This window comes from Ilyonectria robusta, assembly GCF_021365365.1.
Source record: "Ilyonectria robusta strain PMI_751 chromosome Unknown BGZ61scaffold_11, whole genome shotgun sequence".
NCBI lineage: Eukaryota > Fungi > Ascomycota > Sordariomycetes > Hypocreales > Nectriaceae > Ilyonectria > Ilyonectria robusta.
In genome coordinates this window covers 836,782-864,150 of record NW_025764445.1, presented here as the reverse complement: position 1 = coordinate 864,150, position 27,369 = coordinate 836,782, and the positions used below count along the sequence as shown (strand labels likewise).

At 51.5% G+C, this 27,369-nt stretch overlaps 11 protein-coding genes across 11 annotated transcripts; 6 read left to right on the top strand and 5 right to left on the bottom strand.

Annotated features, from left to right (window-relative positions):
- The first annotated feature begins 113 nt into the window (after positions 1-113).
- Positions 114-1,625, top strand: BGZ61DRAFT_453134 (Mss4-like protein). Its single transcript, XM_046246038.1, has one exon. The coding sequence runs from the start codon at positions 256-258 to the stop codon at positions 1,426-1,428; it is 1,173 nt and encodes a 390-aa protein (XP_046103775.1). The 5' UTR covers positions 114-255; the 3' UTR covers positions 1,429-1,625.
- Positions 1,626-3,188: 1,563 nt separating this feature from the next.
- BGZ61DRAFT_41692 (uncharacterized protein) lies at positions 3,189-4,765 on the top strand. Its single transcript, XM_046243395.1, has 3 exons — positions 3,189-3,862; positions 3,915-4,009; positions 4,069-4,765. Exons 1-3 carry the CDS (start codon positions 3,232-3,234, stop codon positions 4,633-4,635), a joined length of 1,293 nt encoding a protein of 430 aa, XP_046103774.1. The 5' UTR covers positions 3,189-3,231; the 3' UTR covers positions 4,636-4,765.
- Positions 4,766-5,151: 386 nt separating this feature from the next.
- Positions 5,152-6,230, bottom strand: BGZ61DRAFT_518464 (uncharacterized protein; the record flags this gene model as incomplete). Its single annotated transcript, XM_046252362.1, has 2 exons — positions 5,481-6,230; positions 5,152-5,236 (listed from the first exon to the last, which is right to left on the bottom strand). The coding sequence occupies exons 1-2, from the start codon at positions 6,023-6,025 to the stop codon at positions 5,152-5,154; spliced, it is 630 nt and encodes a 209-aa protein (XP_046103773.1). The 5' UTR covers positions 6,026-6,230.
- Positions 6,231-7,074: 844 nt separating this feature from the next.
- BGZ61DRAFT_293922 (heterokaryon incompatibility protein-domain-containing protein) lies at positions 7,075-9,162 on the bottom strand (the record flags this gene model as incomplete). Its single annotated transcript, XM_046238606.1, has 1 exon — positions 7,075-9,162. A coding segment is annotated over one exon (2,088 nt), but the record flags the coding sequence as incomplete, so codon positions are not given.
- Positions 9,163-9,593: 431 nt separating this feature from the next.
- BGZ61DRAFT_453127 (uncharacterized protein) lies at positions 9,594-11,368 on the bottom strand. Its single transcript, XM_046246037.1, has 2 exons — positions 10,574-11,368; positions 9,594-10,495 (listed from the first exon to the last, which is right to left on the bottom strand). Exons 1-2 carry the CDS (start codon positions 11,289-11,291, stop codon positions 9,774-9,776), a joined length of 1,440 nt encoding a protein of 479 aa, XP_046103771.1. The 5' UTR covers positions 11,292-11,368; the 3' UTR covers positions 9,594-9,773.
- A 196-nt stretch (positions 11,369-11,564) lies between these two features.
- On the top strand, positions 11,565-13,562 carry BGZ61DRAFT_478689 (uncharacterized protein; the record flags this gene model as incomplete). The annotated part of the gene is made up of 1 exon (XM_046249039.1): positions 11,565-13,562. One exon carries the CDS (start codon positions 11,565-11,567, stop codon positions 13,560-13,562), a length of 1,998 nt encoding a protein of 665 aa, XP_046103770.1.
- A 273-nt stretch (positions 13,563-13,835) lies between these two features.
- On the top strand, positions 13,836-14,881 carry BGZ61DRAFT_453124 (uncharacterized protein). The gene has a single exon (XM_046246036.1). It carries the CDS (start codon positions 13,910-13,912, stop codon positions 14,720-14,722), a length of 813 nt encoding a protein of 270 aa, XP_046103769.1. The 5' UTR covers positions 13,836-13,909; the 3' UTR covers positions 14,723-14,881.
- A 1,836-nt stretch (positions 14,882-16,717) lies between these two features.
- Positions 16,718-18,226, bottom strand: BGZ61DRAFT_546539 (uncharacterized protein; the record flags this gene model as incomplete). The annotated part of the gene is made up of 2 exons (XM_046255335.1): positions 16,718-16,763; positions 16,896-18,226. The coding sequence occupies 2 exons, from the start codon at positions 18,224-18,226 to the stop codon at positions 16,718-16,720; spliced, it is 1,377 nt and encodes a 458-aa protein (XP_046103768.1).
- Positions 18,227-19,154: 928 nt separating this feature from the next.
- On the top strand, positions 19,155-20,250 carry BGZ61DRAFT_453120 (acyl-CoA N-acyltransferase). Its single transcript, XM_046246035.1, has 2 exons — positions 19,155-19,788; positions 19,841-20,250. The coding sequence occupies exons 1-2, from the start codon at positions 19,262-19,264 to the stop codon at positions 20,007-20,009; spliced, it is 696 nt and encodes a 231-aa protein (XP_046103767.1). The 5' UTR covers positions 19,155-19,261; the 3' UTR covers positions 20,010-20,250.
- Positions 20,251-21,088: 838 nt separating this feature from the next.
- BGZ61DRAFT_478685 (lysozyme-like domain-containing protein) lies at positions 21,089-21,767 on the top strand (the record flags this gene model as incomplete). Its single annotated transcript, XM_046249038.1, has 3 exons — positions 21,089-21,230; positions 21,280-21,410; positions 21,474-21,767. The coding sequence occupies 3 exons, from the start codon at positions 21,089-21,091 to the stop codon at positions 21,765-21,767; spliced, it is 567 nt and encodes a 188-aa protein (XP_046103766.1).
- A 476-nt stretch (positions 21,768-22,243) lies between these two features.
- Positions 22,244-22,988, bottom strand: BGZ61DRAFT_533145 (uncharacterized protein; the record flags this gene model as incomplete). The annotated part of the gene is made up of 3 exons (XM_046253967.1): positions 22,244-22,502; positions 22,581-22,828; positions 22,881-22,988. 3 exons carry the CDS (start codon positions 22,986-22,988, stop codon positions 22,244-22,246), a joined length of 615 nt encoding a protein of 204 aa, XP_046103765.1.
- Between the last annotated feature and the right edge of the window lie 4,381 nt (positions 22,989-27,369).

Sequence of the window (27,369 nt, the reverse complement as noted above, 5' to 3'; positions counted from 1 at the left end):
ATCGCCAGATAGCACACCAGCCAATGATACAGTGCGTTATGGCTGTCGAAGTCCCTTGTCGTGTGAAAGTGTGTCGATCTTCGGTGTCAACCCCGCACGCACGCTTTGCACGATGGAGTGAATCTGTCTTCCCAACCTTCACATCGTCGTGATTATAAATGAACGCGCTGACTTCACGAGAATATTCTTTTTTCGCTTAAAAAGATCAAATCACCTCGGAATCCGGTCCACTCCAAGAAATAGCAGCCAAGCGCGATGGCTGCCACCGAGACCGTCGACGTTTTGGCGCAGTGCCTGTGCAAAACTCACAGATTCACGGCCACAGTGCTACGAGCCTCACTCCCTCTCAAAGCATCATGCTGCCACTGCAACTCATGTCGCCATTCAACAGGCGCCCTGTACACCTGTGACGCGTCGTGGCCAGGTTCATTTGACGAAATCCGCGGTTCGTCTCTGTGCAAATACCAGTTCAGCGCCAATCTCACGATCCGGTTCTGTGGCACATGCTCAGCTCCCATGTTCTACCAAAAACACTCCGTGGGCCGAGAAGATGCATTTGGTGTATTTACTGGCGCTCTGGCCAACAGTCCTGTTGCCAACTTCATCAAGATTGTTGACCACATCTTTGTGGGCGATACCATTGATGGAGGCGCCTCCGTTTGGATGCACAAACCGAACGAGGATGGGAGCGTCCCGCGCCGTTGGATGGCTGGGCGAAACAACAGTGAAGAACTGCATCACACTTGGCCTCCAGTTGAGGACCTCCCTGGTGCTAATCATAAGATTGGACCCGTTGAGATTCCCCTTCGTTGTCACTGTGGAGGCGTCAATTTTGTCCTCCGTCGTGGCGACGCTGATTTCGCCGATATCCAGCCTGACCAGCGACCCTGGTTCGTGGAGCCGACAACTCACAAATTATTAACCACCTTTGACGCATGCAACTCCTGTCGGACCATGTTTGGTGCTGACGTCGTCAATTGGACGTTTGCTTTGATGCATCAATTGGAATTTCCCGCCAACAACAATGGCCAATCCGCCACCACAGGCTTTCCTAGGACAACAAACGATTTAAAATCCGCCGTTAGCAGCGACGATCGGGATCCTCGCCTCGGCACGCTTTCCATATACGAAAGCTCTCTAGACGTGCAGCGTTATTTCTGCTCACGTTGCTCAGCCTCTGTCTTTTATGCCGTTGATGACCGTCCGGAGCTCGTTGATGTAGCCGTCGGGCTGCTTGAGGAGCCGAGTGGAGCTAGGGCCGAAAGCTTTTTGGCCTGGGGGTTCGGATCAGACGTGGGAAGTATGCAAGACGTTATTGGAGGATGGAGGGAGAAGCTTGTGACTGCTGTTCAGATTGAAGCAGAGGCTTGGAGGATTGCCAGGGGGTATCCGAAGAGTTGGAGGAGGATTCTCAAGCAGGAGGATTGAGTGGCTAATTTTTGAGTGTCTCGATATTTTGTACTTACCGGGGTGATTATTTGTATCTTTTGACTTTGCTCAGTGATGGTGGTTTTTTTTTGCCAGCAATGACACAGGTGACCGAGATTCGAGACACAGATTGAGGTCTACTCTGTGCAGTCATGATTCATGCCTGAAATTAAAGTGACGTTTATCTTGACCTCAAGAAGGGTTCAATTATATGCTGTTATTAGAAAATGAATCAAGAAAAAATATCATCTATAAATATTTCACACATCGCATCCCTCTCCGACTAAATTCCCCCAGACTTAGTACAAACCTGCCACCTCAGTACCGCGATCAAACATCAGGAAACATCAACTTTCCTTATCAAATCCCCAACACGCCTGCCAGAAATCCATCCATCATGTGTACGCTGAGAATCACTACGTATGACTGTGACGAGTGTGGCAAATGGATCTGCTGTAAAACCGAGAACGAGCCTTGTGGACGTTTCGGGCGTGGCTTGCTGTGCCAGCCGAACCCTGTAAGTGGCAAAGACAAGATGAAAGCGAGTAGCTGCTATGTTTGCGTCGAACGAAAGAGGAAGGAGGAGGAGGACAAGAAGAAGAATAAGAAGGACGATAAGAAATAGGTAGGGCTTTAGCGTCGACGCACGTTCAGAAGGGGATAAATAGAAACCGGGTATCCCGAGCAAAAAAATACCGTAGCAGACATTGACTTAAAGCTTAAAGCTGGTAAACCGCAGTTTATCTTGTGTACATGACCTATCAAACCCGTGATACATGGACTGAATTGCAATCGAAAATCCTGCTCAACTTCTCGCCTCATGAGCTTGCCGATAACCGTTATGCTTCCGCTGAGGCCCTCAGGCCTGTGATGCCTCCTGAACATACTCTCATTTGCCCTTGAGGACTGGTTCATATGTCGTATTGAAGGAATCACGGCGATCAGCGTGGCTGCGTGTTAAAAACGGCACTGCATTAGTGATTCCTTAAGCTGAACGAGAGCGAGAGGACTCATAATCCTGCGGCAGTAGAGGCCGTTCCCGCTCGAGGAGCCATGACCTGGTGTCCTTCAGGGTACGACATGCTGCTCTGGATATTCCCCGTAAAAACGACAATGTTGTGAAAAGAAGGACCTGGATACGAAACGTTGAACAATGAAGACCTTGCTCCAGGCTGTAGCAATCAATTTGAAGCAAAGAAAGATGTTGAGCAATGTTATTTACCCACCGGAAGGCTGCCCTTTTATGCTTTGGAACGTGGGAAGTTGTGCGCCCAAAATGCTAATCGCCTATCTCTGGGGTCATTTTTGGACAAGCAAATCAACAGATCCCCAAGGATGGGTGTACTACTCATCTGCGTTTTAGGTTGGGCATCCGGCATGGCTGGTAGACTTGATCTTATTCTTAGATGAACCCATGCTTGGCAGATAATGCGGCTACAGGAGGTCCATGGCTGGCTTCACTGCTGCCCAAAACGATGGCGGTCAAGTTGCACCACAATAGTGAATCGATAGTCGCCGAACAAATCAGGTGTGTGATACTACGCCACGTTTCGGGTCGTAAGGCTTGGCATTGTTGGGGTTGTAATTGTATCCCAGACCCAACAGTTCTATTCTGGGATGAGACAATGAGACATACTTACCCAAAACACACCTTGGGCTGATAACAGCTGTTGGCGGGCAAAAGAAATCCCGCCTCCGCCAGCCCTTCGCACAGAAGAAGCGCCTTCTTTCATTCCAAGTCTCCCCGCCATCACGCTTGTCGGTCAGCAAACATCTCTGCGGAATCCATCACGCGACGACGCAATGACCGGCATCACTAGCCTTCCCTGCGAGATAGTGGTTTCCATTTTCCGGAACTTGGACGATGTGCGCTGTATCTCTTCAGTGCTTCTTACTTGTCGCTACTTCTACGCATGCTACAACGAGAGGCCTAGTATTGGAGCCGAGATCCTCCGCCGCCGAATCCCCTCGGCCTTGTTACCCTACTCTGTCGCCTTGATTGAAGCGTCGCGTCACCCCTTCCTACCCGCGGTCGGCGCTGTGCTTCAACTTCTCCATGATTTATACGAACACCCCGACCAAATGGCCAACAAACTACATTCGCTTCCTATCTCCGGCTTGCTTGAACTGGGGCACATCCACGTGATCATTGATACCTTGGTAAACGACTTTGCAACAGATGCTTGGAAGCTCCTTTGTCAAGAAGCGGAAGATTTCCCGACAAGCGTTTCTTTATCATCCACCGAATACCTCCGTTTTTGCCGTGCTTTCTATCGTGCCGAACTATTCTTTCGGGTTTACCGAGGTGCAAATCAAACGACTCTTGAAAGAATCGGGGGCGCCGAGGCCCGATTGTTCTTCTCGCGGGTTGCTCCGTGGGAAAACGAACAACTTGGCTGCGTGTATGATTTCCTCGACAAGAGGTTTTCCCATGGTAAGCATTGATCCTGACTAAGCAGATCAGCGTGGCTAAATTCTTCCTGCAGCTGCTCGGGATGTTCTGGCGCACGATGTTGAGTTTGGGGAATATAACATAGATTATTTGAGTATTGGCTCTGAGAATGAGTGGACGCAATGCTCGGTACGCAAACTTCCTCAATATAATAACACGCTACATTTGTCTAACCAGTCAAACGATAGATTTCGCGAGGGCTCAGCTTCGTTCATCAAGTGATGAATGAAAAGTCATATGACTCCAAAATGGCCTTGTTAAAGCCAATATTTTTTGGAAATATATATCTTTTGCTTCACAATGCATTGTCTGCGTGTTCTGCTGAGTTCTGTGACAATCTCGGAATCTGGGAAGGAACCTTGGAGGAAATCTCCGACGAGGAAATGGAGCTTCTGATTGAGCGTTCTATTCGGCAGGACACAGACCACGGACCATTTTCTGCCTGGCACAGCGAGTATAAGTACATTTCGCGCAATTCTTGGGTCATGGCTGAGTTTAAAGCCGGGCTTCGAGAGCGAGCATATGTCCTCTGGGACAATGACCGCATGGATCATCTCGGAATGCTTGACTTGTATGAGTTCGCGCCTGAGGACCCAAGCCACATGTGTCATCATGAAGAGGAGTATAGCAAGATGCAGAAGTCCTTTGAGGAAAGATCCCAGATATATCGGCAAGGGGGTCGGGGGTATTGGAGTCCTAACGATACAAGTAGGATAGAGTGGTTAAGCTCAAACCAGTTAAATGAGAACGAATGAAGGGTTTGAGAGAATTACGGATGGAGACTCGAGGATGGGATTTTGGGTTGAAGGGATACCTGACAGGAAAAGAATACAGGCAAAAGAGCAATACACGAAACAATAGATTTGGCATTAATACAAGCCTAGCAGTCTTGAACTTTCAGAAACTACAACGTCAATATTACCTGAGGAAAGGTCAACAAAGGGATAGAGCAGCAGGTGTAAGCGTTCTGACGCGCGACGCTCGCAGCACTTTGTTCATTAAGCTCGGGTCCGGATATTTGGGAAAACCGGGTAATCTCCACCTGGGTCCAGGGTCCGGGGGTAGATTTGGCGTTAGACAGGTCCCCGGCATCAAGCTTTGGCCTGACTTGGGTCTGTGATCCTGAAATTCAGCCCTTCTTGGACAATCAGTCCAAAGCGAGGTCCACTCATCTCTCGTCGCTTATTAGAGCAGCAGGAACTCGGCTTTAGGGACAGAACTGGGATTTGGCGAGCTTAGGACTCGCCCCCGAGTATGTTGGTATTTTATTACTAAGGAAATTTGCCCAAAAGTTTATAGAACCCATTTGCAGCGTTCGGATATCTCGGGATAGCATCGTGCTGGGGACAGACTGGCCTACAGGGCCATCACAGCGAGCCCATTTGTAAATACCGTGTCATCCCAAAAAAACCATAGAAGGCATTTTACTTTGATATTCTTAGATTGGTTAGTGAGACGGCGAGTGCGCAGTTAGAGTAAGGAGAATATTATTAAATGACGCTGATTATCTATGAATGCATGCTTGAAATGTGTATCCTGTCTTTAGGCGCGACTGGTCTATCCTGGGAATATCCGACCTTGATTGAAACCCTTTGCTTACTGGGTGTAGGTGCAGCTGTTGGGCTTGTTGATCTTGATGGGGCGAGCAGTCAAAGTCAAGCATCCCTGGCCACCACCGGGTTGGCTGACGCCAGCGTTGACCCAGACACTCCAAGTGCCATCGCCGACGGGGCAGGCAATGAAGCCAGAGCCACTGAACTTCAGGTCACCATTGCTGTCAACGGCCCATCCCTTGCGCTCCCATCGAGCGGGGATATCCTTCACGTTCGTGGTGTAGCCAAGCTTGCCCTGGCCCATTCCGGAGCGGTCGACGAAGAGCTGCTGGGGGGTCGAACCCTCGTGGTACAGGAACAGATTGCCGTCAACCAGCTTGAACGTAGCCAGGTTATCCGTCGCAGTTTTGCAGGTGGCCCCCTGCTGAGACATCTTGAGCATGATGTTGTTGTTGGAGGCCTGGAAGCCAGTGAAATGAATGCCGGTGGCAGGGCGCAGAGCAAGCACCTCGAAGGTGTTGGATGTGGCGGGAGCGGCGGACACCAGGCCGGCGGCCACAAGGGGAGTGAGGAGGATGTTCTTCATCTGCATTTTGAAGGTTTTTGGTGTGTGGGGTGTTGTTTGCGAGATTGAAGGATTTCTGTTGAGTGGATTGTTGATGTTTGTTGAGTTGAAGCAGTGTGGAAGTGGTGATGTAGGAGTGGTGAATTGATGAGAGAATGGTTACACTGAGGCACCCAGCAGCTTATATACATGGCTCCTATGTCACCTCTGGAATGAAAATAATAACCTCTCTCGGAAACCACAAGCCACCGACTTCGTTGATTCCCGACGACGGCGACTGCTAATGCGCGCCTGACAACAATACCAGCCAATCGTGCCAAAGCCTGACATAACAGCGCGCTTCCCGATTGGAGCCACGGGAGAATACGAGCAATAGTTAGAAATTTAGGCCTGTGGCGCACCTCGAACAGGACAAGGCGATAAAATGGGGCGGCGATGCGAGGGCCCATGAGGTCTAAGCCTCTCGTTCTAGACCCAAGACTGAGACTTGGCCGCTTATGGCTTCTGGACGGCGCGCTCTAGCCTCTCGCTTTTTTTGGACACAAGCCACAGGAGGGCCTCCTGCTAGGGGAAGAGCTAATTATCGGAGCTTTTCTCTGGATTGCCGCGCTGGGTGCGACGTGGAAAGGCGGTGCTTCGCTGGAACTTCAGCCCTACGCCACTCGGGAGACGCCGAGTGGATCATTCCCCGAGGTTCTAAAAAAAGAATCGCGGTGAGAGGGAGAGTCATTGGCGTGCCCACTGTCGTATAGGTTTCTTGCGCGGTTAGACTGTCTCGGATCAGCTCATTCCTCATGTTGTGCGCTGTATCCTCGTATCGAGTGGGACTACAGGTTGGACTTTACGCTGGTATCCCTCGGCAGAGTGAAGACACAAGCTGATCTGGTGTGTGTTCTGTGACCGGCAACATAATTACCATGCTAAACTTGTTTCCCTCCTTGGGCTCTCGAATCTTAAGCTATCTTGATCTTTGAAGAAAGAGCAGAAGTCCTTGCTGTGAATGTCTTGGTCATGCCTGCAGCTCAAACAATTCTAAACATCCTCGCAGCAAGCTTTCCATGTTCCCACGCCCATGCCTCACCCCCCATGATGCCATAAACAAACGCTTCGCCAATCAGAGTGTACGCGTCCGTCGACGCCGGACGCAGCAAGAAGGGAGTCTTTCCTCCTTCCAGCACAGCTACTTTATCTCCAGCCCGCGCGTTCCAAGGCGCCAAGCCCAGGTAGCCTCTGGCAGTGACAAAAAGAGCGCGATGGGCGCAGGCCCGGTGGATTTTCCGCAGGTATTTCCTGTACTTCTTTTGCAGGACGCCTGGCCTCGCCGCCGCCCATCTCAGCGCATCTCTAAAGCCCGTCGGTGAGTCGGTCGCTGGGTTGATCTCCTCGTGGTGCCTAAACATCTTCAGTTCCTGCTCGCCGTAGGCTCCCTGTGCTTTCGTCGTCTGATGAATTCCCATCGAATGCGTCTCTGGAGGTTCTTCCCCCCATCCAACACGATCATTCCAGACTTCAACCATTGACCAGTCCTCTGCGGGTGCAGAGCGGTCCCCGGCGTAGTCCGCAATCATGGTACGCCACAAGGCTTCACTCCGTTCTCCATTGTAGGGGCAGTCGGCACGTGGAGCGAGAGCGAGCGTCTCCCACTGTTCAAGAATCGGTATTCCACGGCGGGAAATTGGTGGCGCGCGAGATGTCGGATGCCAGGCTGCACCGATGACCTTGATCTCGTCAAACAAGATCCCGCTCAGGCATAGCTCGCTATCGTCCAATCCAACACTGCCCAAGTCTACGAATTTGTTCTTTCCCATTGCCCAATGACTAGGCTCGTTGGTTGTCCAATCCAAGAGCGGATAAGGGTCATTCTCCATGGGAAAAGCCCAGCACGGTACCCAAGACGGATTTTGTTCCAAGCCTACCAGGTCATCGTCTCTCTCTTTAGTGGCAGCTGGTGCAGCGGCCAACGGTTTGCAGTACTCAACGGATACACGACCTAGATTATCCCAGTCCTTTACCCACCCCTTTGGCAAGCGCCTCTGGTTAGGTATGCTCTGGGCTTTGGTTGGCTTTAAAGCCTCTAAAGGGCTAGTCTGGGACGGCTTCTCGGTATTATGGTCGATAAAATAGCATGAATTCTTCCCCTGCTGGACTCTCCGCTCCCACCCAAGGGGCAGTCGTGCCCAACCATATCGCAATTTTTGATCTGGCCCGTCATCGAGTCGAGCCTGGACATCGTGATACTTGGCCTGGTCAAGGAGGTTGTAAGCTTGGTCAGCCAGCTTGGAGTCACCTCCAGAGTGCCACTCCCTCTTGCAGTTCAGTATATCAAGTGTTGCCGTCACCTCGATGATTTTTCTGGCGAACTGCCGGTACACTTTGGCTGTCGATACATGGTAGTTGGGCGTTATGGACTGGGCGATTTCCGAAGGGATGATTCCCAAAAACCCGTAGATGCGATCGCGGGGATTGCTGCATTGGAGCTCCCGAAACCTATACAAGGTGTCGTATAGGCTAAGGCTGTTTGAAGAGAGAGCCCAGCTCTGTCGAAGAGATCTCAGCGTGCAATATCGATCATCGTTGAAGACGACGTCGCTCATGGAGTGGATCCCAAACGGGGAACTGGCTCGACCAAAACGCCTCGTGTAACGAGCCGTGGCTTCATCAATTTTATCCCAGGGAACCATGTCTGCGCCGCACATGACAACAATGTTTCGAGCCAGCACCACCTCCTGTACGATCCAGACTCGCTTCCACCACGGGCGGTCGAGGAACTCTCGCACTTCTCCAGTGTTCTGCTCTTGGATCAGATGTGTTCGGTTCTGTACGCTCACGGAATTCCCCAAAGTCTGAAGCCAAGGCAATGCCGGCTTGCCGTGTTTCCTGTCGATCATCCACTGGTGCCAGCCTATGGTGAAATTGTTGCCATTCAGCAAATCGATGGCAAGCTTGCCGCCTTCCGTGGGCTCCCCGAGCCAAATGCACACCTGCTGGGCTTTGCTGTAGATGTCTCTCATCAGCAAAACCTGGCAATTACGCTCATCTGTGTCGTTCTGGTTTATGCAGATTGCATCGATCCAGACGGTCCGGGGCGTCTTCCGTTGTCTTAACCGCCGGATAGCCCTCTCTACGTTCTCTTGCACAGTGAAAGATTCTCCATTCAGAGTTATGAACTTCGGCTCGCTCTTCTTTTTATCCCAGGTATAAGATAAAGCCTCGTATTGCGGGTTCTGAGAAAGAAGCTGGGGATGAAGACGGCATATTATCGGGTCGACAAGTGACCCAGCTGGTTGGATACTGAGAAGTCGGATCTCGCCAGTGGAAGACTTAATCGGGTGGTACACTGAAGTGGCCATGGCGTGTGACCAAGTTGTAATCCAGCGAATGGGCACTTGGACGAAGGCGAGGCACTTGAAAAGGATGAGGGAGGTTTCCAAATCTGGGGAGGCAGAAGCTGGCAATGCCCCTGTATTTCTGCTTCAGCTGGGCGGGGTTAACATTCAGCTGGTGGCAATATTGAACGCCACATGCCTCAGTTAGCCGCTGCATGCGACTGTCACTTCTCGCGGAACCAATGATCACGCGAACGGATTATTAATCGCCCTAGTTTTTAGGAATAACTGAAAATGGCTCCTCCTAGATTGATATGAAAGATTCACTAAATATAACCCCTTCTCATCATCCCCTCATTTTCTCCGCCCTTTCCGACTGTTATAGCTTCTTCCCATAGCGTTGTATCACGCGTGAGGTGTGCCACTCACCTTCGGTCTATATTCCTAACCTAGTGGAAAAGGTTTGCGTGGCCGTCACCCACAACGTCTACCTTCCACTCCAAGCCATGCACTCTGACCGCGTCGTGCCAAACGTCGAGAGTCTCGTCGTTCGGTTCCAGCGCCCTCGACGGTCCTGCACCTCCCTGTCCCGAAAACTCCAGGCAAGGGGTCTTGAGGGTGCGTGTGACGAACCCGATGCCCATAGGCGCTTTTCCGTGATGAAAGACGTAGAACTCCTTTATATTCGGCATATGGCTCGCACGGCGACCCGCAGCCAGGGCGAACTGATTCATGACGCCCTGGTCAAATGTTGATGGGAATGTTCTTTCGTGCTCCTCACCTGGAATCTCGCTACTCCACCGTGGATCATCGTCATCACTTCGCGATTCGAAATATTCGTTGTGGTCTCGAACTTCAATCCACTGGCCTGTCGGTAACACGTCGTTCAGTTCAATATGGAACAGTGTCAAGGTGGGCCAATGCGCGTTGTCGTTAGGCTGCTGCGACCGCGGCCAGAGGATTGTCCAGTCGACGCTAGCGTTAAGGAAAAACTCCTTAAGACCTTCTCTTTGGGAGAACTTGTAAAATGCTTGGCTTAGAATGTCGCCTGGAGCATCAGAAGGTACAATGCTGGGAGCCTGGAAGTATCTATCCCTCGGGGGTTCCCGGACATATTCGAGCCTGAAGGCTTCCAGCGACTTTGGTAGTTTGTCTAAGGTGTGCGCAAACACTAGAGAGCTTATGAGTAATTTTGCATGATATACGAAATTCGAGTGCGCATATTTCATTGCCCAGTTCAAAGACTTACTCGTTCTTTGGTGTATGCGTACGTTGGCATCTACCTTCTCAGCATCGCTGAGCCACCACTCCACCTTTTTCAATCGCGTTATCTTGCTAGTTATTAAGTTGATCGAGGATGGTGCGAAAACAAGACTTCGCGAATCCAAGTCCGCTCGAAAATAGGCGATCGCAGGTAAGTCTGGGATGCCCTGGTCCCAATGTGAGTCCAGCTCGAGATACGTCGTGCCGACTTCGCCCATAGCGACCTTGGTCGCTTCTGCCACTCTGTCCACTGAGTTCCAGGGAATCAAGTACTTCATCGGAGGTGATATGAAGAATTCCAGTGAGACGGAGGGTTTTGGGCGAGGCGGAATTTGCGCAAGAATGCCGAAGAACTGTCTGACGCTTCTGGTAAAGACAAACTGGTCGTCATAATCTTCCTCCGGATTCGTCGACACATCGAGGTCATGGGCGGGAAATTCGAATTCGAACCAGATGTAGCGGAGATGGCCAAGGCGGGTTGGCACGAGGCAGCTGTTGGCTTCAGGAGCAGCAATCTTTGTTGGACTCAACACCAAGTAGCGGAATGTGATCGTCTCCACGATGCTCTGCCACAAGCGAGAGACGGTTGCGTATGAAGCAAGCGAAGTATTCGGGATAAGTCGCCCTACATCAAATTCCCAACAGGGGTTTTCGATGAGGCATAATGCAATTTTGAGAAGTATTTCGGGTGGAAGATATTTCATGGTAGTCTCTGGAATGTGAAAACCCTGCAATGAGGTGCTCTGGGAAGATGATTACTTCAAGCGTTACGAGACGAAGGCTCTTGTGCTTGTTCTAAGAATGGAATAGGGGCACAGACTGGCCTAGATAAATGAATTATATAAGCACACACGTGATGCTTGGCCGAATCGATCATGACGCGAAACAAGAAATCCATGACCCATGCAGATGTTGCTACTTAGAAGTTTGAAGCAATAGGGAGGATATTGAATTTCATCGCATCATCCTCTCAGGCCATGGCATCCAACCAAACACGCGCCATCACGCGGAACCGTGAGCGCCTGGTCTGCACCGAATGTCGACGACGCAAACTGAAATGCGACCGATCAACGCCCTGCAGCAGCTGCGTTCGACGAGGAGTCTCGTCATCGTGCGAGTACCATCGCTCTGGCCGTATTTTGGAAGATGGACGTCAGCGTCGTGTGCTCGCTGAGGAACGCCTGGAGCATCTTGAGAAGCTTGTGCATCAGCTGGCTACCCAGCGGTCTGAGGCTACTCCCGCTTCGTCTGGTCAGGGACTATCTACAGGTCTATCGGGAGGACCAACAGATTCGGCAGTCGACGACCTGTTCTACAACGGCTCAACCCACTGGTCGGCAATGCTGCAAGATATCCAAGCCCTGCGGTCAGCAATGACTTGCGAGGTTGCCGAAGACACCGAGGTGGAACCTCCGGAACAGATCTCGGATACCGGAATCAGTCTTCTCTTCGGGGCCGCCCCCTCCGGTCTCCTCACCTTCTCCGAAGTCCTCGCCCATTATCTCCCGTCTAGACAAGAAACCGACCGAATGATAGCCTCCTACTTCAGGCACAAGTCCACCGCTGCGCCATTCATCCATGCCGCCCAGTTCCGGCGCCACTACCAATCCTTCTGGGTCTCCCCGACCAGCGCGCCTCCACTCTGGGCTTCTCTTCTCTTCTCCATATGCCACATTTCCTCCAAAAGCCACGGCGGCTCCTCTCCAAATAACCCAGACTCATCGCCGAGCACTCACTTCTCTCTCGCCTCCGCGCACTGCCTCGCTCTTGGCTTCTACTTCCGCCCGCAGCCATTGGCCGTGGAAGCCCTCCTTCTCTTCGCCCAGGCTCAATGTCTCACGTGTCTCGAACTCCCTTCAGATCTCGGGACGCTCTTCGGCTCACTGATTCGGGTTGCAACACAAATGGGCTATCACAGGGATCCGGACGTCCACGGACCCGGCAAGTTCACGCCGTTCGAGGCGGAGATGCGCAGAAGAACATGGTCCGTAGCCATGCAGCTTGACTTGCTCATATCTTTTCATTTGGGCCTCCCTAGTAGCGTGCAGTATCCGACATGGGATACCAAGACGCCGCGGGCCATCATTGACGCCGATTTGCGGGAGGATATGACCGAATTGCCTCCGGAGAGGGAATATTCAACCGAGACACTATTTTACATAGTGAAGCATCGGTGCATGCGAGTGTTTGAGAAGATAATGAGACACGTATTAGCGATGGAGCCTCAAACCTTTGTCAATAACGAAAAAGGGCAGCCTGAAGATGAGGAGCTTAACGTGCTGGAACAGGAGATGCGCGAGGTGTACGCCGCTGTACCAGAGTATTTGCGACCGAGACAAATGGCGGACTCGGTGGTCGATGCGCCTTCGACCATTGTCACGCGGTTGTGCGTGTCGAATCTATACAACAAGTGCTTCTGCGTTCTACACAGACCGTATGTGGTGCTGGGGAGGGCGGACAGTGTGTCGGCGTGCTGGTCGTCCTCGAAGGCTATCGTGCATCATATGATTGATGTGTACAAAGAATTCGCCCCCGGAGGGCTATTGGAGACGGAGATGTGGTTTATGTGCAGTCTTACCTGGCACGACTTCTTATTCGGCGCCACGGCACTGTGCCTGGCGCTCTGTAAGATGAAGGACGGCGGGGAGGCTCCGGACGCCGATGTCGAGTTGCTTCAGAAAGCGAGAGCCATCTTCGCGGAGCAGGCGTCAAGGAGGGCAAAAGATACCATGAGGGTTGTCGCCGTTATCGACGCGACAGTTCGTTATGTCTGGAACCGAGAGGTTACTGCAACCCAGAGCTCTGCCATTTCGGCTCCTGATGTAGAGATGGCCTCGGAGGATGTCGAAACCATTCTACAATCCGTCCAATTGGATGAAACCTGGGCATTTGGTGGTTTTTCTGTCACGGCTGGGCCTTTGGAGGACCCGACTTGGCGATATATGGAGCAATTGCTAGATCTTGAGCCACAATGACGTATAACTGTAAAAAAATGAGAAACCAGTGTTGCTAGACAGTTCAGATTCGCTGTACAAATGCCGAATGGCGAGCCAGATTTGGGCGGAGTTAGACTTAGTGGTGCGGAGATAGCGGCCGAGAGAGATGGATGACGGGGAAGTGGCTGCGAGTGGAGATAGTCTACCGGCCGAGAATGGCCTTAAAGTTCCGCTACTGTACTCTAAATATGTGTATATAATATATATCCTTTCCATAACTTTGATCTCTATTCTCTGATCTTTATCCTTCTCATAAACTCCAAGCATTTAGTCCTGCTCAGTTTCCATCACTGCCCCATAGTCAACACCAATCCTCCGCTTCCACAATGGCCACCACCCTGAAAACCATCTTCATCACAGGCGCCAACACGGGCCTGGGTTACCAGATTATCCGCGCCCTTGCTACATCCACATCCCCGTACACAATCCTTCTCGGCAGTCGCTCCCTCTCCAAGGCCGACGCTGCGATTCAATCTCTTGCAGCCGAGTTTCCGTCGACCAAGAGCACCATCACACCCATTCAAATCGACATCGAGGACGACGCCTCCATTGCAGCGGCCGTCAAGACCATTGAGGCCAAGTATGGCCACTTAGATGCTCTGGTCAACAATGCCGGAGCCCAATTCGATCAGCACCTCACTGCGGGCAACATGACAATGCGCGAGGTCTGGGACGCCTCGTGGCGATTAAACACTACCAGTACACATGTCATTACCCACGCCTTCGTGCCCCTCCTCTTGCAGTCGTCGGACCCGCGCCTCTTGTTCATCACGAGCGGAACTTCCACCCTCGAGGGAAGCGACAACCGTCACATACCGATTAACAAGTTCCCAGCACCTGGGTGGCCAAAGACAGGGCTCCTATCAATCGGGAACATGCCAGCTTACCGTAGCAGCAAGACGGGCATGAACATGATGATGCGAGAGTGGCATCGTATGCTGAAAGAGGACGGGGTCAAGGTGTGGTGCATCAGTCCTGGGTTTTTGGCCACAGGCTTGGGCGGCAACCAGGAGGCGAACAAGAAATTCGGAGCCGAAGATCCGGCGCTAGGAGGGGCGTTTGTTCGGTCAGTACTGGAGGGAGAGAGAGATGAGGATGTCGGCAAGGTTGTTTCCAGGGCTGGGGTACAGGCTTGGTGAGAGTATGTCCGGTCCTATTAAGTAGTCAACGACACGGGAATTGTAGTTATTGAACATAACGCTCTCTTTATCGTCGCATGAACATTATATACGGTGTGTTGCGGCCTACAAGATGTCGATATACCGGTGTTTGCTGCCTAACTATGTTCTTATTCTTGCTACAATCTCTGAGAAGTTCACCAGCCATGAGACTAAGGACAGAAGAGGATCGTTGATAGACGATTGGAAGACCAAATTTCTCATAAGTAGGCCAACAAATTCACTCCATGCTATAAGCCATAATTCATGAACGTGATTAATGGATCCATACAAAGGGCGAGCGACTCGCCTCAGACAGTTCAGGCGGGCACAAACATGATTCCCTTGGCAAAAGATCAAGATAAAATTGCAAATGTTTCCTCAGTATCCCGGCCGATCGCGCTACGAAGCTGAGCCATATAAGCCCGGCTGAGGCTCCTGCTCCTGAGAAGATGGGGAGCGTCTACAACTCATCTGATGAGAACAGCGCCCTGATTCCATAGAAGTCCTCAGTCTCGAAAGCACATTTTTCTTGTAGCAATCGCTCCGTTTCGGCATGCCCTTCAAATACCGCCAACTCAAAGGCATACCACTGCTGTTTGCCTCCACCTACCGCGGCCTCATCCTCCAATAACATCTTGACCACATCGGTTTGTCCGTTCTTCGCAGCAACCATAAGTAGTGTCTGGCCATGGCAGTCCTCAATATCCATATCAGCCTTTGCAGCGAGTAATAGCCCGACCACTTTACTGTGTCCAATTTCTGCTGCCAGGAAAAGGGGTGTCTGGCTCAAGTCATCGGTTGAGTTTAATCTGCCTCTCTCCGAGGCAAGGAGCACCCTGACGACCTCATGATTCCCGTTTGCTGCTGCACGCGACAATGGCGTCTGGCCATCATCATCTTTTAAGCTAGTGTCAGCTCCCTTCTGGAGCAGAAGTTCGACGACCGCTAAATCCCCCCCAAGTGCGGCCCATCCCAATGGTGTTAGATTTTCCTCATCTCTCGAGTCAATCTGAGCTCCATGGCAAATCAGTATTTTAACGACGTTGTGGTGCCCTCTTCTTGCGGCATATAGCAGCGGTGTGCTCTGGCTGTCAGACCTCGCGTCTACTTGGGCTCCCATGCTAAGCAACAGCATGACAACAGGTCCATGTCCATTGAGAGCGGCGTATGCCAAGGCCGTCTCACCTGTTGTGGATCTCGCTTCAAGTTTAGCTCCATTCTCAAGTAGCAGCTTCGCAATGTGTTCGTGGTTGTTGATTGCAGCCCATGATAGCGGCGTCCTTCCGTAACTGTCACCCGAGTCGAGGCCGTTACGACCGAGTAAGAGTGGTACAGCTTGCTCAATGCCGAAGTACGACGCTAAGTGCAGTCCAGTTACTCTCCGTGGAAACCGTTGGCTATAGTTTGAATCCTGTGGAGAGGTCTTGAAAGCCATCAGAGTTTGGGTCGATGCCTCGACCAGAGTCTCGTTCTCGAGAAATCTCATGACAGCCTGACTTAGAGTCGACGCCTCGCATGCGTGATAACCCCAGTTGTGTGCGGCATAGTCGTAAAGCCGATTTATTTGCAGCCTTTCTTCAAGTTCGTTATCTGTGAGGCAAGGCCCGCTCTGAAAAACTATGAATGAGAGGTAGGTGGCGCAAATTGTCGTAATATACGTCCTGGCATCCGGGAAAAGTTGTGTTTGCATTTGCTCAAAAAATTCCTGTGTCGTATAATGGACTAGGCGGATGATGCCGCTCTCTTTGTCGACCGTGACTAACCCCGCACATACGGACACTATTCTCTCGATCCGCTCAATATTATCTTCGTCGAGTTTAGTATCGCCAACCTCGACGGCAAGCGCATGTTGAAGCTCCAATGTAGTGAGGGGCCGCTTGGCACAGGTGATCCATGACAAAACCTTGTTAGCAAGTCGCCGGAAGCCTGGTTTCTGCTCATTAATCCTTGCCATAGCCTCCTTGTAGGCGAGATCTAAAACCTCTCGCCTTTGGTCTTCGCTTGACGCTGAATTTTGTCTCTGTAACTGCGTTAACGCCATTCTGACAGCGGTTACAGTGGTCTTGTCATCAAGCGAGTTGAGGTATATCTGTGCCAAGAGAAACCTGCAAGTGTCAACCTCGATGCTCCTACACTTATATGAAGAACGTACATTCCATCGACAGCGTCCGATATCCTGGTCTTGACCTCATCTCGTAAGCGTTGACTCCACTCATCGAAGGCCGAAAGTGGGCCAATATGTCCCTCCAGATATCTTTCGACGTCTTCTTTACTGGCACGAATTTCAAGAGACTTGAGTCCCATAAATTTTTCCGTAACTTCAGGAATAGGTCTTGACGTCGCAAATATGTTTGCCCTACACTTAGCCTGGAGGGCAAAGATCTCGAGGAGGAAGCTCTTCCGACTGGTTGTCTGGCATTCATCGAGTGCGTCAACGATTATGAAGACCCTTGAATACAGAGCGGCGACATACTGGAGAGTAGTCAAAATCTCATCAAGCGACGGTCGCTTCCGCTGGTCCTTGTATTTGTTGTAGAGAAAGCTCACACCCTCCGGTAGAGATCGTCGTCCATCAGCTAGCTGCTTCAACAAGTTTGCGAAGAGATCGTCGGCACTCTGTTGGTTTTGCCGCCGGAAGTGGCAATAGATGTACGCAACACCGATATTCTCGTCGCTGACAAAATTCGTTGTAAGTTCCTGAACTATAATCGACGTAAGGATTGTCTTGCCGGCTCCTGGAATGCCTGGGCAGAATATTGTCTCGTTGTCCGTCTCCATCCATGCCTTGAATTCTGCCGAGTCCAGCAGCCACTTTCCAGTTCCGACTTGTCGTCGATTGATGAAATCACTTTGCTGAGGCGCGTAATCCATCGGAGCAAGCCAGTCCAGAATTGTTCTGCGGACCTCGGCGGTGTGTTGATCATCTTGGCGGACACGTAATGTATCCAAGTTGTCCTTTAACTCCGCAAGCTGGTCATGGCTGTGCTTCGAATCCTTGCCGATTGCGTCGACCAAGTCCGCCAGCCGTCTCTCATGTTCCCTGGAACTCTTCTTGATTTCCTGGATGAGCTTCCGGCACTCGTTTTCCAAGGCCAACCCCAACAGCGACTTCTCCCGCTCGATGGCTGCGATGATCTTTTCCACCTCTTTCTCGCTGAACGGCCATTTCAGGTGTTCTAAAAGCCTTTTCGGTCCCTCTTTGGGTTGTAACTTTGCTCTGACGGTACGTAGAGCAATCCACAATCGAGCGAGTGGCGCGCCGGGGGCCTCGAGGGCTTTGATGGTCTCCGACCACGCCTTGCCCGCCTCCGAATCATCGGCTTCGTCTTTGAGCTGTTGGAGGATGTATCCGCATGCTCGCACCTCCTCACGAAGACGTCTCCGCTCGGTGGTAGCGCTAACGGCCGAGTTGATATATGTGACAACTTCGGAGGACAGTTGGAGGACAGCAATGACGCTCGCAGTTGCGCCGAGGGGATCCATTCAGAAATGGTTGGCTCAGTTTCGATGATCAAAAGGCTCGCGGTGGTGAACTCGGAGTACATGATGGGTCTCCTGGCAGATTGGTACAAGAATCTGGTGTGAACCTGATTGGCGTGCTTGGAGCTCTGTCCTTATTTAATGGTGTAGCATAGCAGATGAGGAAGGGTTGGGCATCGCAATCCAGTCGGATCGGGCACAGAGAAGGTCAGCATTCCGACTTGCATGGCTAAATATGGCGGGGTAAATTTATGTTGCCTGCAGCATAACCAAGTCTCAGCCAATTAAGAATAGAGGCTGACGAACAAGAAATGTGTCAGTGCCAAGATGTGGGCAGTGACAATTCTTTTGGGAGGGCACCTCTTTTATATATTACAGAATACAGGTCCAGATGTGACCTCCAGGTTCAAAGGAGCGGGAAGCTGTACGGTCGTTTATCTTGAAGTCTTCATGGTTCCTCAAAAGGAGTGCTACGAGGTGGCAGGCTCACTTTCATCGTGAGCTTGCGCCAACGTTCGAATGAACTCCAAGCTAAAGAAGCCATTCAGTCTGTCACCGCAAATCATCTAGCCACAGCGTTGCAATTTGACTCATTTTCGTGGCTTCATAGGTTAACATTTTAAGAATCTCTGAAGCTGATTAGTTTGTTGCCAGCTTACCTACCCTACAGCCCGTGTCTCAATACTTGACAATCCTCGACGACATTACTGTTGATCGAACCAAAGTCCCCTCATTTTCTCTCAATTCATTTCCTTCCATTTCAAAGAGTTTCCCAGGGTCATTTGTTTAGCTTCGGCAATCTACGGGTTATTTATCGCTGGGCCGGCTAACTCGGCGCTATTGGGACGACCCGCCATCGATGACTCCACTCGGCTGCCGAGCTGTCTCCGAGCGGAGAAGGATCGCAGAAGGATCGCGATGTCTGACTCACGGCTATCATAATACAACAAACCAGACCCTCAAGATTCTCGGCTAAGCCGTGAACTTTTTTCCATCATCTAATTGTCTTTTCAGGACATTTCCCTCCATTAAACAACAATGTCGTTGCCTGTCGGTCCCCTAGTCTCGGGGACGTCCACCAAGCCGTCCAAGGTTGCACTCCACGGGCGCTACATCTCTCTCGTCCCTTTGCAGTCATCTCACGCCGTCGCAAACTTCAAGCATCTTGGTGGTGAGGAGAATGCCCAAAGCTGGACACACATGTTTGGTGGACCGTACCTGGACACGAAGGAGTGGCAGGAAACCATCGACAAATGGAGTGCATCGACCGATCCGCTCTATTTCACGGTTCTTTCTGGCCTAGAGTCTGATCCGAACTCTGAGCCGGTTGGACTGATGACCTACATGTCGATCTTCCCGGACCACCGCAGAATTGAGATCGGTAGCATCATCCTTGGAAAGGTGTTGCAGCAAACTCGTGGGGCGACAGAAGCGTTCTACCTCATCCTCAAGCATGCCTTTGAGGATCTGAACTACCTCCGAGTCGAGTGGAAGGCAAACAACCTAAACAAGCCGAGTCTTTCAGCCGCTGAGAGACTTGGATTCGTGTTTGAGGGCATCTTTAGGTGAGCGCTGCATGTCCCAGGCTTCTATTCCCACTCCGCTAATTGGACACAGGAAGCACATGGTTATCAAAGGCAGACGTAGAGACACAGCTTGGTTCAGCATTACAGATGAAGAGTGGCCGGTGGTTAAACAGGGACTGGAGGGTTGGCTGAGTGAAAACAACTTTGATGAACAAGGAAAGCAGCGCAAGAGCTTGAAAGAAATTAGACAATCCTTCTAGGCAAACAGCGCCTGACTAAACTACCCAGATACAAATTAAATCTAAACTATTTAGATTCAAATTAGATGGCCTATTCAAACATACAAGCGATGGTAGGTTCATCTTCCGCAGCCTGAGGAATACTGAAGGGCCTAAGGAGTTAGAGTGGAGATCATCCCCGGAGTTGCGACAATGTCGACATGTCAAATATCTTCCACCGCACGCCATTTAGACGGAAAAGAAAGATTCATTGTATCAAAAAGGAACAGGTAATGGCGGGACAATACACAGCCGAGTACTTCTGCCAAGTAGCCATGTTTCTGACAAGGCGATCGGGGCGAAGTCAAAGAGGCTGCCCAATTATGACATCATAGAAGGAATCCGATCCCCAAAGTGCGGATATCGTCGATCTGTGGCCAGGGCCGATTTCAACTCCAATACGCTCAGGTAGCAGAGTAGCCTTACGTCGCGCTAGACTGTCTCAATTTATCGAGACTTTGTGGTATCGCCACTACAATTTTAGGCCGTGCCGCATTAACACAGGCTAAGTTAACCATCATGTCATTCTACATGCACCTCATTGCCCTTGTTAGGTGAAGATCGATCATCTCTCGGTTACGTGGGTGGAATGGTTCCGCTCCTTGGCAGCTTGCATCCTACTCCTAGCCGGAGAATTAGGCAGGTGGTTTAAGTCGGCAGCACACACGCATGCACAAAATCTGCGGGAGACCAGTTCAGCTAGTTTCAAGCACAAAAGTCCGCCCAAACGACTTGAAGGGGATTCCCTTAATCGGCTTCAAGCTCAAAACACCATCCCTTGCTGGTAAGATCAACCCTGGCTAATCAGGGTCCACTTGCCGATCTACAGGGGTCTCTGCATTCCTTCCTTTTCAGCTCGTCTCCTAAACGGGCGTCATGGTGGACTATCCCCGATTTTGACAGTAATAAGGAGAGAGGATCATCTCAAGTGTCGGGTACATAACGCTACGACGAGTCATTAAACAGTGAAATCGTTTCATCAGCAACAGTTACTACATCGCAGCTGTCGAAATAAAACCCTTTACTTAGCATTTGACCACTTCAAACTAGAATCCGCAATCATGCTCCCAATTCTCTTTTCTCCCGTCCTTCTCCTCTCCTTTGGAGCCTTTTCCAGTGTCCAAGCTGCCTGCGTCGGACCCGAGGTCAATGAGGCCACCATCAACCTAATTGAGAGCTTTGAAGGCTTTGAAGCCGATGTTTGTAAGTGAATGTGATCACTGCAAATATTTCGCAGCTAATCTTGGATGAGACATTGACGCTACCGGCAACCCCACCGTTGGATATGGCCACCTTTGCACACAGTCCAACTGTGCCGAGGTCCCTTATGACATCCCACTATCGGATGCCGATGCCGAGCAGCTACTTCGTGATGACATTGAGGTATGAGATCGCGTTTGTGTTTATCTCTTAACTCGATGGCTGACTATATGGTCCTTGGCACAGGTCGCTCAACAATGCATCGCCTTGGATACGACCTCCCAGGCAGTCCTCAATGCGAACCAGTATGGCGCCCTTGTCAGCTGGGCATTCAACATTGGATGTGGAGCTTCAGGATCCTCCACTCTGATCAGCCGCCTTAACAATGGAGAGGATCCTAATACAGTCGCCGAGGAGGAGCTTCCTCGATGGAACAAGGGAAATGGACAGGTCATTGATGGCCTTACCAGGCGTCGCGCCGCGGAGGTGGACTTGTTCCAGACCGCCACAAGTGTTGCTGCTCTCCCTATTGGCTGTTGAATGCTCCTCTAAGTGCCAATTGATGGGTTGAAGTAATGATGAGAATCTGAAGAGCCGAGGCGCAGTACACCCAGTGAATGTCAAAGGAGTAGGACTGGTCATCCCTAGAGCTCAGAGTAGTGCAAAAAGAAATACGTACAAGAGAGAGATTGTCAAACACCAACTTATCCATCATTTGTAGATCTATGATAATCATCTAAGCCTTCATCAATCCCTTTCGATCCCCTAAAACATTGGATCAGTCAGTTGCGATGTAGTGAAATTTGTGTATTTTAGATGTGTTCTCGATTCTACTGACTTTCGTAGCTATGATTCTTCAACTGCATCTCTCTTGGCTACCTTACATTGTCTTCATGTGGTTGTTGAAAACCCAATTCAAACCTAGAGTCGTTGGACTTCCAGAACTAGCTCGGGAGTGCTGGGGTGATTAAGTTGCTCCTCCTGTCCTTGCTGTTCATCTCGCATGGGCCATGATATTAAGCTTTCTTCTCCTGTGCTATCGAGGGTGGTGTTGCCAGTTCTGCAACGCGTATTTGATCTTGAAATTGGTGCGGGAAGGCTTGCTGAGATTGTACATCGTAGGCTGGCGGGGGATCTGTCGACAAAGGGGCCATTTGAGACTGTTGGTTACCCTGGGGTACGAAGTTGCCCTGAACGTAGATGATCTGTGGCTTAGCAGCAGGGCGGCCTTTAATCTCATACCAGGCCATGATAATGGTTCCTAAGTGCACCAAGCTATGCAGTATGAGCTGTTAGTCATGCGCTATAGCCTTGGGGATGGATGGGTTAAGTTTCCGCCGGTAAAATACGTACGTCGCCAGGACACCAAAGACAAGGACAATATACAAATACTCTTTGCCTCTCCCATCTTGAAAGAAGGCAAAATAGAAGCCTGAGTCGTCGAGTTTTGAGATAGTGAAAGCAATCACACTTGACATAGCCCCAAGGGCGAGGAATAACAATAAATCGACGATGAGACACGCTCTAGGGTGCGCGCCGGAGCGACTACGCACGCAAAGGCAAACAGCGTCCACACAGTCCCAAAGAAAGGCCACGAGTGCCTGTGAAGATATTTAGCAGTGGACAGACCAAAACACGCCCGAGTTGACTCACTGGAGGGCCCATCATGATCAGCGCACCAAGGGTCCAATGGGCGTAGTAAAAGGCAGAAACTCCGATGATTGCAATGCTGAAGATGATGGACAAGAGGCGAAGGCTCATTCTGGACCACCACATGCCAGCTGATGGGACATGTTTGGCGGGTACTGCTTGCCCATCAGGCAGGGTGAAGTGTTGCTGCTGCATTGGTAGCACCTGCATCGTTTTAGAATCGTCGAACTAGTGTGGGCAATGATAAATAGAAACAAACAAAATATTAAGGTTGCGGCGGGGAGACAGACATGATATAGTGCTCGTATGTATTTAGTTGGCAGACCAGGGTCAGTTCAGCTGAGGGAGGCTATGTCGTAACGGAGCTTGGCATTCTTGTAAGTCCATGGAGAGGTTGCGGCTGCACCACGTGCTCGCCCGCTTGTGCTGAATTTCTCGGAAAGAATTCCGATGCGACTGCCTAAATAGGTATGGCACCTGCACCGCTGGCGGTGCGAAGAAGACCCACGTGACGTGGCGGTGCGGCTAAGATCCGTTGTGTAGGTAAGTATATCTGCACAAGCAGCGGAGTCAGCGCCGCAAGTTTACCGCAGCCATGGCGCCCTAAACTTCTAGTAGCTGTAGCAGCTGGAAGCTTTAGGTGCTGGGTCTGCTGTGGCTGCTGGAAGCTTGTGGCGCTGTGGCTCGTGCAGATATGCTTATAATGCATCTTATTTGCACCGCCGGGTGCTCTCAGACGCAGGGATCCGGTCCGGCGGATGACTAAAGAATTCGGAGTCTGGGGCACGGCAGATGAGGGAATCCCTCGCCGGTCAAGATGATCAACACACAGTCAATCAATCAGTCACAACGACGATATGAAGGCCGTAATTTTCACCAATTCAACCAGGTTAATTTTGCCTCATGCGACCGTGTAGTTCCCTGTGCCAAAGGCCACCAACTCAGACCGTCAGCCACCCCAATTACGGGATCACGAGATCCGACACGTGCACGGTCATGTGGTCCTCTTTCCACCACCAGTGGTACGGGTACGGCTCAGCTCAGGACAGAACTAAGCCTCCTCTAGTGGGGAGTAGAGCTACTCTCTCTACCAATTAAAAGAGACATCCAGCCACCTTCGCCACAGCTCCCGCCACAACCCACCCTTTCTGCACAGATTCTGGACTTGTTGCTATTCCAAATTTAATTCCAGTAGCAACACTAAGACGAAACCTGCTTCGCCCGGTTCGAAAACCACAGCCGTGCCTCCAAGGATGCACTGAAAGTTTTCAATCGGCCAGGGCATGAGCTAGCCTTGCGGAGAGTTCGGGAATATGTCGGAATATCTCCGGTTGGGCCCAACTAGCCGAATAACAAGTGGAGCCAGAGCAGATAACAGGAAATGGGGACTAGATAAGGGATTAGATAGAGGATAAGATAGAAACGACGGAGTAGACAGGAGATTAAATATACCCTAATAGTACTAGTGCATAATTAAAAATAAACACAACGCAATACAATAAAAATCTTGATAATTATCCCTTAAATCACAAGGGTATATTCAGCTCTCTAAATAATTATTTAATTATTAATCTACTTGAATTAAAATATTGTCCCAGCCGTGCAGCTCAGTCTTGATCAATCGCCAGTGAAGCCTCCATCAGTCCAGACCCGTCGCCAGTCGCTCTGGAGGCCAGCATGGGCTCCCTCATAGCGGGGTTGCTCAACCTCAGGTAAGTCCCAGCAAGTAGGGATGGGTCCAATGACGGACCAGCGCTTGTAGCGCCTCGTTATCGATAGCGCCAGGAGCAGAATACACCTTATATTAACTACGTCAGCGATATGACCTGTCTTTTCTCATCCAGCGACTTTCCGACAGAGAGCACCTGAGTCGGTGGCAAAAAGCCGGGAGCCCAAAGGGGGGGGCGCTATATTTCAGCTCGCCAGCCACTTGCTCAAATGATGCTCCCCAAGCGCAGATCAGTTGCCGTGGTGCTGTGCATTTCATTTGGGTCTGTCGAGAGTTTTCTCATGTCGGAGGCAACGCAAACCTGGACATGCGTCATTCTATGGGCGGCTCTGGGGCCCCCACGGCACCCAGCCCTACGGGACCGGCACCTGAGTGACCCAGCTATTGGGCAGCGGCGTGGCAGGGGGCTGCCCAATGGCTGGGTCAATAGCTGGGGCCTCGTATTCAGAGTCAAGACCCTAGCATCTCTGAGACAGTTGGTGGAGTCCCGGATGCGAGAAGCCGCACTGAAGCGGCATCCCAATTTACGCCTTCAGCGAGCCTTTTGGGCATAGCCATCGGCGATTGAGTAGCCATCGGCGATTGAGTAGCCATCGGCGCATGAGTAGCCATCGGCGCATCGCTGCCCGGGGCCGTCACTGGCTGGTAAGGGCATGGGTAGCGCGCGTGGGCAAGGAGAGAGATCTTCAGGGTCCTGCCTCCACTGTAGATCATGCCTCCTCTTGAGCAAGAGCTTCAGTGCCACTTTACCATCTGCGGTGTAGCTTGCGGGGATCTCCCCCTCTGCGAAGGGCGCTTACTCATCCTGAGTGGGCGAGGAATGACTGTTGGTGGACAAGCACCATGTGAGACATACCAGCACCCTGACGAGTGCCGAGCATGGGATGGGAGGAGATGTTCGCTCTCGCTTTAGCCAAGCAAACCATCAGCAGCACGTGCCGATGGCCCAATCTCTGAGACACTCCCTGCGATGTTGGCTTGGTGGCGACTCAAAAACTAACATTCTTTCTCCGTAGTAGAAAGTCGTAGTGGCGGGGTGCCAGAGGTGCCAGATTGGTGCCGCCAAAGGTACTCAAGGGTTGGGTCAATCTCAGAGCTGGCGACATCCTGCCTTGGGCAAGCCAGCAGGTGTTTGCCATTCTGTCTCTTCTGCTGTCATCATCATCATCATCATCAGGGATCAATCTCAACAACCGACCTACTACGTAATCTAGCCTCCAGAGGCAAGCCCCAAGCGCCTTGAATCCACACACACGCAGCCTGAACCTCCCGTTGTTTTAGCAAACAGCCCTCAGCCAGCCACAGCCCTGCAGCCACCCGCCCGGCCGCCCAAACACCCGGCCGCCCTAAACGCCCGACCCAGACCAGCAGACCCAGACCAGTAGGCCCAAACCAGCAGGCCCAGGCCAGTAAATCAGCAAACCAGCAGCTCGAATAGCAGACTGGTAAGTCAGTCAGTAATCTATCCGCCCGATACCTAGCCAACAGCTCAACCAGCAGGAACAGCTCCGTCTACAGCGGTGGCCACAGTGGTAGCCGTAGCCGTAGCCGTAGCCGTAGCCCATCCAGCAGGCCGCCCCGGGGAATGTACAGAGGATCCCAGTTTAGGTAGCTTCTGGTAGGTCTGGAGCCACGCAGGGACCCTGCCGGCACGGTACTAGCAATTGGCCCGGTGTCTGCGTACCTGGTTCGAACGGTGCCCCCCCCCTCCCCCCCCTCCCCCCACCATGACTTTCTACAACGGCTGTCACAATCAATGGCACAGTGGCTTTCGGGCGTCTGCATTTCATTTTACCCTGATCCATTTGCCTCTGAAGTTCGAACTCACCGCCACACTGATCCAGATCAGTGTGCGCTCAAAGCATCTCTTCCACCTAGGTGAAGTTGGCAGGTCTCGGGCGCAGTTGGTGAGCCCGGGTCGCCGTGCTCACAACACTGCCATGCCAAGCAACAATCTCCTCCTCCTGTTCCGGAGGATAGAGCACATTAGCTCGTACCCTCCCTCTTGACTCACGCTTGCCATCTGTCAGATCTCCCGTCTTCTACGAACAGGGTCTGCCCATTAGCTGCGGGCTAGTGGACCGGGCCTCCCGATAGCTCAAGAGTCCCAACGATCTGTTCGCGGTCGGCGCTTTTTTGTGGTGGAGGGTGCGACCCAGCGGGACGGGAACCGCACCAAACCAACGGATAGCAAATGCCGTAAAAGCTCGACGTATCCGGGCGACCTCCCGCTGTATGAGATTTCGGGGTGGCCAAGTGCATTCTTCACATCTGCAGGTCTGGCGTAAAACTGAGGGACAACATTGTGCCAAGCTGTCCAGACCCGTTGAGACTCTAGCGTAGTAGAGGGACAGAGCTCAGGCCCATTAGATGGCTTTTGGAGACGGAGGGCGAACTGGGGGGGGGTGGGGTCTTGTTGGTTGACGTGGCGTAAACACCATGAATACTGTGAATACCGTGAATACCGTGGTCCCCTGTCACTAATTACCACTGTGCGACATACCATGAGTCTGAGGCAATGCAACTGGCCTGCGCTACGGGACTGCCGACCCCTCCCACCCGCCCCCCTTTTCATGATTCCCGTCGTCGTCTCATCGCTGGCCCAGCTGCAAGGAATCAACACGTGCCGCACGACGTTATTCCAGCGCCGGTGAGGAGTTTAGTCTTGGAGTCCCTGCTTCGTTGGAGTCCCCGCTTCGTTTGAGTCCCTGTTTCGTTAGAGTCCCTGTCTCGTTGGAGTGCTGTTCCTCCTCTCACTCATCA

What these genes read in the sequence shown, in the direction of transcription:
- BGZ61DRAFT_453134 (XM_046246038.1), top strand. Translation starts at nt 256, where the DNA reads ATGGCTGCCACCGAGACCGTCGACGTTTTGGCGCAGTGCCTGTGCAAA.
- BGZ61DRAFT_41692 (XM_046243395.1), top strand. Translation starts at nt 3,232, where the DNA reads ATGACCGGCATCACTAGCCTTCCCTGCGAGATAGTGGTTTCCATTTTC. An exon ending in CGACAAGAGGTTTTCCCATG is followed by an intron (nt 3,863 to 3,914) that starts GTAAGCATTGAT and finishes TTCTTCCTGCAG; the next exon opens with CTGCTCGGGATGTTCTGGCG. An exon ending in ATGAGTGGACGCAATGCTCG is followed by an intron (nt 4,010 to 4,068) that starts GTACGCAAACTT and finishes GTCAAACGATAG; the next exon opens with ATTTCGCGAGGGCTCAGCTT.
- BGZ61DRAFT_453127 (XM_046246037.1), bottom strand. Translation starts at nt 11,291, where the DNA reads ATGAAATATCTTCCACCCGAAATACTTCTCAAAATTGCATTATGCCTC. An exon ending in ACGCATACACCAAAGAACGA is followed by an intron (nt 10,496 to 10,573) that starts GTAAGTCTTTGA and finishes TAAGCTCTCTAG; the next exon opens with TGTTTGCGCACACCTTAGAC.
- BGZ61DRAFT_453124 (XM_046246036.1), top strand. Translation starts at nt 13,910, where the DNA reads ATGGCCACCACCCTGAAAACCATCTTCATCACAGGCGCCAACACGGGC.
- BGZ61DRAFT_453120 (XM_046246035.1), top strand. Translation starts at nt 19,262, where the DNA reads ATGTCGTTGCCTGTCGGTCCCCTAGTCTCGGGGACGTCCACCAAGCCG. An exon ending in GTGTTTGAGGGCATCTTTAG is followed by an intron (nt 19,789 to 19,840) that starts GTGAGCGCTGCA and finishes AATTGGACACAG; the next exon opens with GAAGCACATGGTTATCAAAG.